General features: G+C 46.3%; 1 protein-coding gene across 1 annotated transcript in view; it reads left to right on the forward strand.

Moving 5' to 3' along the window:
- Nucleotides 1-10,000, forward strand: part of LOC310798348 (NLR family CARD domain-containing protein 3-like) — a gene marked incomplete at its 3' end in the record, with an annotated part of 54,223 nt that overhangs the window by 5,347 nt on the left and 38,876 nt on the right. Inside the window, exons 3-5 of the mRNA XM_083660883.1 lie at nt 4,552-4,622; nt 4,911-5,948; nt 6,063-6,954. Of these exons, the coding sequence (XP_083517009.1) occupies nt 4,552-4,622; nt 4,911-5,948; nt 6,063-6,954 (2,001 nt within the window). The remainder of the gene's footprint in view (nt 1-4,551; nt 4,623-4,910; nt 5,949-6,062; nt 6,955-10,000) is intronic.

Consider the following 10,000-nt stretch of genomic DNA (forward strand, 5'->3'; position numbering starts at 1 on the left):
GCCGCAGGCCGAGTGGGATAACAGCTTATCAGCGGGATATATTCCACAACACACGCTGCTCGAGTGCTATATTGCTTTTATAAAACGGTTTCCAAGTATAATAATATAATAATAATAATACTATAAGTCCGACTGGCATTTTATTCTGATAGAGTCAGTTGAAACACTACTGTAAGGCGGGACCTCTAGCAAGAAGATAGACGTGCGGGTGATTTGATTGGATCGTTCTGGAGACTGAAGTCGACATTGGCCAATCCTGGCGCTTGCTGAGAGCTTTTGCAAAGCCCAACACCAGAGCCGTATGCCTACACCAAGTAACGTTACGTCTTATTTAGAAATGCGGGGTTAAGAGTGAGGGCGCGCGAGAGAGGGGTTAAGACATTAGCCCGCGTCTATTCTTGTACAATACATCATTTTCTGCGAAGTATTAGTAAAGTTATAAGCGAAGATCGATTCACAAGGATCTGAAAGGTGTCTCCGCCATTTTGTTTTTGAGGTACTTTTAGTAAGAGAGTTGCGCCATCATGCGTCCATAATGACTCATTGTAAGGACTAGTGACCCTCCATACAGCAGATCAGGAGAAAGCTGTTTGGCTCGAGCGCAGCGCTGCCTTTTAGTAAGAGAGTTGCCATGGCAACCAATAACCCATGGCCATGGGTTATTGAACTCGGTTACTGGAATTATACAATGGCTGTGAACCAATCAGATTGCTTGATTTGAGAGAGCCGTTTTATAAATATATATATATATATATATATATATATATATATATATATATATATATATATATATATATATATATATATATATATATAGTGACATCACTCAGCCATCAGTGAGTAGACCTCCCAGACACACCTGTGTCTCACAGAACCTGCATCAACAATCATTGTGAACAATAAGGCATCAATACATGATGGATAAAGTAAAGAAGGTCCATAATAAAGTTTAAAAACAAAAATTGGGTACCCAAAAAAAGAGAGACACACAGAATGCAGTAAATGCACTGCAAGTGGGAGCAGTGCTGAAAACAATGCCCACAGACTAGAGGTAGTAGGAGGAATCACAATCCCAACCTGACAGGGAGAATATACAATCAACAAGTATACAGCCTACAAAGGTGAGGCAATAGAGGCCCTCACAAGGAGCCACAAATTGAAAAGTCATATAAACAGCCCAACAATGGAATGTAGCTGAGAAAAACAATAAAAAATGAACAAAAAACAATCTCAACCTCACATTGAGCCCAGATTCCATTAGTCTACTGTGGGCTGAGCCCAAGAAATGTACTTTAACTACTTAAATCATGATGCAAATATGAATGTAGTTGAACTACCAGCAGGTTGCTGCAAAATGTAGTTAAACTACTAGTTTAATTACATGTAGTTCACTACTCTCCATCACTGAAAATAGGAAAAAAAACAGTTTAAAACAAAACACTTTGCATGTCTCTACGTCCCCATTTAGAAATAGAAGGATAAAATAGTACAATTACTGTAATTTAAATTGATACAGCACCTGACCATGCACATATTACACTGACTTCCTCACATAACAAATTATGCCCTGCCCTCTACTGGTCTAAAGGGTGTATTACACTTAATGACAGTTAATGTGTAAAGCACACAGGATGTTGCACAGAAGTTATGAAGACAGCTTAATCTAAGACAAAACACTTGAAAAGTTCAATTCATTTTGAGGTACTGGTCTAAATGAATAAATCATGGAAAATACTTGAACTGCCCGACACTAAGAGCCCTGAACAGACCTAAGTTTGCTGCAGTGAAAGAAAGAGACAGATTCAATAGAGCCAAAGTCAAGCCCACTTTAGGTATATGAACCATAGATGTGAACCAAGGGATTTCATCCTCCATTCCTTTTTCCATAGACATTTTGTCAAATGCTGATAAAAATATTTTTACTTGGTCAAACTAAGTGATTCAGCTGCAGGTGTTACTCAATTAGTTTGACCACTTTTCTGCTGTATTGCTGCAGTACACAGCAGGTAAAAGTGGTGCTTTTGTTATTTAAATGTTTTCTTTGTTCTTTACAAAAGACCCCCCAGACTACTGCCACAGCCGCTCAGCAGCACCCCCTCACTGCTGCCACAGCAGCTCAGCAGCACCCCCTCACTGCTGCCACAGCAGCTCAGCAGCACCCCCTCACTGCTGCCACAGCAGCTCAGCAGCACCCCCTCACTGCTGCCACAGCAGCACAGCAGCGCCCCCTCACTGCTGCCACAGCCGCTCAGCAGCACCCCCTCACTGCTGCCACAGCAGCTCAGCAGCACCCCCTCACTGCTGCCACAGCAGCACAGCAGCGCCCCCTCACTGCTGCCACAGCAGCTCAGCAGCACCCCCTCACTGCTGCCACAGCAGCTCAGCAGCACCCCCTCACTGCTGCCACAGCAGCTCAGCAGCACCCCCTCACTGCTGCCACAGCAGCTCAGCAGCACCCCCTCACTGCTGCCACAGCAGCTCAGCAGCACCCCCTCACTGCTGCCACAGCAGCACAGCAGCACCCCCTCACTGCTGCCACAGCAGCTCAGCAGCACCCCCTCACTGCTGCCACAGCAGCTCAGCAGCACCCCCTCACTGCTGCCACAGCAGCTCAGCAGCACCCCCTCACTGCTGCCACAGCAGCACAGCAGCACCCCCTCACTGCTGCCACAGCAGCTCAGCAGCACCCCCTCACTGCTGCCACAGCAGCACAGCAGCACCCCCTCACTGCTGCCACAGCAGCTCAGCAGCACCCCCTCACTGCTGCCACAGCAGCTCAGCAGCACCCCCTCACTGCTGCCACAGCAGCTCAGCAGCGCCCCCTCACTGCTGCCACAGCAGCTCAGCAGCGCCCCCTCACTGCTGCCACAGCAGCTCAGCAGCGCCCCCTCACTGCTGCCACAGCAGCTCAGCAGCGCCCCCTCACTGCTGCCACAGCAGCTCAGCAGCGCCCCCTCACTGCTGCCACAGCCGCTCAGCAGCACCCCCTCACTGCTGCCACAGCAGCTCAGCAGCACCCCCTCACTGCTGCCACAGCAGCTCAGCAGCACCCCCTCACTGCTGCCACAGCAGCTCAGCAGTGCCCCCTCACTGCTGCCACAGCAGCACAGCAGCACCCCCTCACTGCTGCCACAGTAGCTCAGCAGCACCTTGAAAACATTGAAAATGTGGCAGTAAGACGGCAAAGTTACATGAGTAAAATCTGTATTATTGGAATCACAAGAGACCATAGAACATTTCACTCAGAACAAAACTGAGTGCTTTGACTAAGTAAAACTATTTGTATAAGCATTTAATGGCAGATGAAATCTGTTCGTATGTCTAAACTGGAAGTGGCCGTAACTTTAGTTCTGTATTGTAGAGTCGATGCACCAGCTTGTGGGGAAAGTGTTTGTTACATAACAGCAAAAAGCCATTAAAATTACACCATAAAAAACTGTGTTTTGAAGCCAAATGAGAAAAGTCCAAAACGTACTCATTATCTGCTAGATTTTACACACTTTTTCGACACTGGCTCACAGCCACAAGTGTAGCAAGCCAATAATGTCTTGAAATGCTCAGAAATACTGTGATTAGGCCTCCGAGTAGAGTGTGCTGAACAACCCAGTTAGGGATGCATTAGTCTCGCTGGCCAGCTCTCCCCTCCCTACCGGGAGAGGAGTCTGGGATAACTGGGATAAACCCTCCCCTGCTCTACTCCAACCCGATCTCCAAAAAAATTGTAAAATAGCAACGTTTGTGGACAAACGTTGCTATGGAGACCTGCGGTGCCAGACTCCTCTCACGGTAGGGAGGGGAGGCTGGCCAGCGAGACTAGGGATGCATCAATATGAAAATTGTGACCGATACCGATAACCGATATCAACTTTGCTGTTATGGCCGATAACCGATATTTGCCAACATTTATTTACTCAAAAGGAATTTCAGCATTTTAGGTTAATGTGTTTCCAAACGCAGCTGCTTCTTTTCATCAAATACTGCTTCACTACCCTGTTTAATTTGATGCAGCTTTTAACACTACTGTTAATCAATAGCACGTCCATCATGTGTCAATCAAATTGTCTCATCCCACCCACCAGTAATGTAGTGTACACACTATGATCTGTGTACTCAGTGATCGACTGCACTTGACAGGTTTATGTTTGTGTCATCAAGTTAGCAACAAAGATGCTACATGTCTTTCTGTGAAGAGACGCAGGAACAGAGAGACAAGACGCTTCTCTTTTGGCCCAGCAAGTAGCTGGAGCCACTTATTTCCTAGTACTCTACATATTCCATCACTGCTCACAAGATAGACTGAATCACTAAGCCAGAACGTGGCAATACCTCAGGCGATATCCCATAGTGCTTTGCAGGCCATGTGACTGTGGCCCTCCTTGCCCAAACCTGTACTTGTGATTTATGTCCACTAGATGTCATCACAACTGATAGTTTCCATTAATTCCATACTCTGCTTGCAGCAACAAAAGATAGTTAAAACCTTTTTTAGTTGTTTTACTACATTTATAAACTCTTCTAATGTGTCATAATGAATTGCCTTCACCTCCACAGAGAGAGGAAGACGAGTGATGACAGACGAAGACCTGGACTGCAGACATCCAGTCAAACCAGCATCGTACAAAGTAAGACTTGGAGTGTATCTACTGTTGTCACCATTTCTACAACCAGGACTCATTGTGTTACAGACACATTGTTCTTTCTCATGCAACATATATACATACACAGTTTGTGTGTGTGTGTGTGTGTGTGTATGTATACACACACACACACACACACACACACACACACACAAACACACACACACACACACACACACACACACACACACACACACACACACACACACAACATTAATACCAGATACTATACAGTATTTGAGTAACCCTTATTTACTCCTTCATGTCTTCCAGTGGACGGTGCTCTGCAGGTGGTTTTAGATGAGCATAAGATCATTCTGATAAAGAGATGTGGATTTGTGACAGAAGGAACTGAAGCAGGAAGCGCTGAAGCAGGGACTGTAACCTCCTTCAACAGGATCTACACTCTGCTCTACATCACAGTGGGACAAAGTGAAGATGTTAATACCCAACATGAGGTGTGGCAGCTGGAGACAGTGTCCAAGATGAAGACCCTCCATGATGCTCCACTCAAACAGGAGACAGCATCCAAGATGAAGACCCTCCATGAAGCTCCGATCAAGTGCCACGACATCTTTAAACCCTTACCTGACAAAGAGAAGAAAGGGAAAGACAATGAAGAAAGGTTACCTGGCCAAGAGAATGAAAAGAAAGAAAAAGAGATAAAAATCAGAGTAGTTCTGACGCAGGGCATTGCTGGCATTGGAAAAACCTTCTCAGTGCAGAAGTTCACTCTGGACTGGGCAGAGGGTTTGGAAAATCAAGATGTCAGTCTTGTGATTCCTCTTTCGTTCAGGGAGCTGAACTTGATCAAAGATGAGCCGTACAGTCTTCTCACGCTGCTCCATGTTTTCCATCCAACATTACAGACGGTCACAGCAGAGCAGCTCTCTGTCTGTAAAGTTGTGTTCATCTTTGACGGCCTGGATGAAAGCAGACTTTCAATGGATTTCCAGAACACAAAGGTTGTGTCTGTCGTCACACAGGTATCATCAGTAAATGTGCTGTTGACAAACCTCATCAAGGGGAATCTGCTACCCTTGGCTCTCCTCTGGATAACTTCCAGACCTGCAGCAGCCAATCAGATCCCTCCTACATGTGTTGACAGGGTGACAGAGGTACAAGGGTTCACTGATGACCAGAAGGAGGAGTACTTCACGAGGAGATCCAGTGATAAAGAGCAGGCCAGCAGAATCATCTCCCACATCAAGGCATCCAGGACCCTCCACATCATGTGCCACATCCCAGTCTTCTGCTTCATCACTGCTACAGTTCTGGAGTACATGTTGACAGCAGCTCAGCAGCACAGCAGCACCCCCTCACTGCTGCCACAGCAGCACCCCCTCACTGCTGCCACAGCAGCACAGCAGCACCCCCTCACTGCTGCCACAGCAGCTCAGCAGCGCCCCCTCACTGCTGCCACAGCAGCACCCCGAGAAGAGCAGCGAGAAGAGCTGCCCAAGACCCTGACTGAGATGTACTCACACTTCCTGATGGTTCAGACAGAGAGGAAGAAGCAGAAGTATAATGAGAGCCGTGACAACGAAGCTCTTCTGAAGCTGGGGAAGCTGGCGTTTGAACATCTGGAGACAGGCAACCTCATGTTCTACCAAGAAGACCTGGAGGAGTGTGGTCTTGATGTCAGAGAGGCATCAGTGTTCTCAGGAGTGTGCACAGAGATCTTCAAAAGAGAGTGTGTGCACTTAAAGAAGATGGTCTACTGCTTTGTTCATCTGAGCATTCAGGAGTTTCTCGCTGCGGTCTACCTGTTCCACTGCTACACAAACAGGGCTGAGAAAGTACTGGAGACATTCCTGGGAAAAGACTGGGATGTGTACAGGCGTAAAAGGAATCAATCCCTGCATGTCTTCCTGCAGAAAGCCATGCTCAAAGCCCTGCAGAGTAAAAATGGCCACTTGGACCTCTTTGTCCGCTTCCTTCATGGCCTCTCACTGGAGTCCAGCCAGAGACTCTTAGGAGGCCTGCTGGGTCAGACAGACAGCAGACCAGAAAGCATCCAGACAGCCATCAACAACCTGAAGGAGATGAACACCTCCAAACTCTCTCCTGACAGAAGCATCAACATATTCCACTGTTTGATGGAGATGAATGACCAGTCAGTACATCAGGAGATCCAACAGTTCATGAAGTCAGAGAACAGATCAGATAAACTCTCTGAGATCCACTGCTCAGCTCTGGCCTACATGCTGCAGATGTCAGAGGAGGTTCTAGATGTGTTGGACCTGAAGGCCTACAACACATCAAAGGAGGGACGGCGGAGACTGATCCCAGCTGTGAGGAACTGCAGGAAGGCTAGGTTAGTCCTGGTATCTTATTTATTTATTTATTATTTACTTATGTATTTATGTATGTATTTATTTATTTATTTATTTATTTATTTATTCACACACACACACACACACACACACACACACACGCGCGCGCACACACACACACACACACACACACACACACACACACACACACACACACACACACACACACACACACACACACACACACACACACACACACACACACACACACACACACACACACACACACACAGTAAGGATCCCCATTAACTCATGTCAATGGCACCAGCTAGTCTTCCTGGGGTCTGAATCCAGTCCATCATATTCATACAACATCACATTTGTGTTGTATATGTTCATCAATAAAAAATGTTGATGAGTTTAAATACGTTATTGTAGATCCCACTCTGTGCTTTAAAAAGCATATAAGGAAGATCAGCCAAACACTGAAATATAATCTAGCCGATTTCAGACAGATCAGAAACTCGCTCACTACTGTGGCATCCAAGATCTTTTTAAACACAATTATTTTTTCTCATTTCTCCTATTGTATGACATGTTGGTCATAAGACATCCCTAAAGCTGCTTGAGTCTCTTCATAAACAAGCCCTGAAAATATTTGACAAGAAACCACGACAACATCACCAATGCCGTATAACCTCCCGATATAAAATGTTAAATTTTGAAAATACAATCATGTATTCCAATATCCATATGGTGTTCAAGATAATACATAATGCTGCTCCCTTTGTCCAACTCAGCAGCAGAACAAAGGTTTGAAAGTAAACCATAGTTTATAGATATTGGCGCAGCCCTTTCAGAGGCTGTGCATGTTGGATAGTAATCCCTCACGTCAGCGATGACTGAAGATTGTTTCTACTTGCTGTCACCAACCATGGCCACGCCTTCTTGCACATCACTCCCCTTGAGGGCAGCATGTGGGGTATATAAGGCAGGCGAGCACATCGATCTGCTCCCAAAATAGTCATTTTTCTTCACTATTCTGTGGAGCGGTGACATGTGCCCAGATCTGAAAGGGCTGCGCCAATATCTATAAACTATGGTTTACTTTCAAACCTTTGTTTATATTCTATTGGCTCCGCCCTTTCAGAGGCTGGGGTGACCAGGCAGGGTATTCCCCTTTGGACCACCTAGCATCCTCACGGGCCGGGCCCATGGAGCAGGTGTGGTTTTCAAAGGGGAAAACTCATTGAAGACATAATAGGGAGAATCAGATTCTAGCCTATCCTTTCATGTCCATGAAGCACCATTTGCTCTCTACAGGAAACTCGGGAGGAAAGGGAGAGATAGTCTCCTGGAGAAGGTACCCAGGCAAGCATTTTGTGCCCTAATAACCTTTCCTTAAGGAGGAGGGACAGGGGAAGTTCCTCTTTAGAGGAAGAAGACCCCTGTTAAGAAAACCCCACCATTTGTCTTGCTTTAGGGTTTGCACTATTTAGTGCTTGTAGAAGCATAGAAAGAGGTATTACCTTCTTTCTCATGCTCTCAGTACTGAGTGGGTCAGAGAGCTCTCTGAGACATCTCTCAGGTAAAAGCGGATGAAGGGACCAGCTGAGGCCTATGATGCCGCTGCACAGATGTCTGCCACAGACATAACCCTCAACAGGGCCATGGAGGAGGCCATGGCTCTGGTGGAATGTGCCCTGATGCCCTGTGGGGGCTCGGTTCCTGTCTCCAGTCCATATAGGCCTCTGTGATAGCATCTCAAAACCAATGGGAGAGCTGCTGTGTGGATAGGGCGGCCCCTGGTGACTGAACTCTTTAGTGGACAAACAGCTTTTGTCTCCACCTGGTTTTTGACGTCCGTAAAACATATTGTGTCAGAGGGCGTATTGGGCACAGGCAGTGTGCCGCCTCCTCAGAGGGGTCTCTATGAGGAGGAGGACAGGAAGCCTAAGGAGATAGTTCTTGATCTGAAGGAGCTATATAGAGACTTGGAGATAAAGGAGGGATTTGGCAACACGGTGGCTGATCCTCCATCTGCTCTGATAGACAGACACGATGGTGCTGATCCTCCATCTGCTCTGATAGACAGACACGATGGTGCCACTGACAGAGCAACAAGTCACTCACTCTTTTGGCTGAAGTGAGAGCCAATAAGAGGGCCGTTTTTAATAAGAGCATTTTGAGACATATTTTGTCTATCGGCTCAAAAGGAGGCTCTCTGAGGGCGTGCAGTACCAAGGGCGCACAGTACCAAGGGCAAGTCCCACTGGGGGGCCAGTGAGTGCACGACAGGTCTGCTGCGTCTCAAACCTCTCAAGAATCTCCTAAGAAGGTTATGGGAGAAAACTCTTCTATGACCAAAACCTTCATGGCATGACAACATTTCTGCTGCATAACCTTCTATGGTTTCTGCAGCCAGATTTCTGTCCACCAGGGACTGTAAATATGAGAGGATAGTGGGGAGGGGACCCGATGTGGGTTCCACTCCCTTTCCCTCACACCAGGCTTGGAACGCAGCCCATTTTGCTGCATAAACCATGGTAGTGGAAGGGGCTCTGGCGTTCTGAATGGTGCGTACCCAGGGCTAGAAATTAATTTAGCAAAATAGGGGGGAATTCCCCCCTTAGGTACCTTAGATAGGGGGGATTATTAGATTTTGGGGGGATTTATAGACTTTGGGGGGGATTTATTTAGTCGCCGGCTAAAATTTTTGGTCGTTTGAAGCCAGTGATGTCATTATTCAGTCTTAACCATCAATATTTGGTCATTTTCTCATTCACTCCCATGTCACCACCTGCTCTCCCTGCAGGGCTTGAAATTAACTTTTTTGATCACCAGCCAATTAAAGTTACCAGCCAATTAGAATTTCCACTAGCCAAAATGTTTTTCTTGAAATAAACCAGAATATGAGTGCCACTGGGTTAATTTAAGCATAAGTATCAGTAAAAAGGAGTTCTAGCATAATTAATCTATAAATTACAGTATTTCACTGGTAAATTGTGTGATTTCAAGTTGTGTACAAATATTTACAGTAGCACTTCAAGTGTTAAAGGGATAGTTCGGTTTGTTTGAAGTGGGGTC

Source organism: Poromitra crassiceps (genome assembly GCF_964638095.1).
Source record: "Poromitra crassiceps genome assembly, chromosome: 2".
Classification (NCBI taxonomy): Eukaryota; Metazoa; Chordata; class Actinopteri; order Beryciformes; family Melamphaidae; genus Poromitra; species Poromitra crassiceps.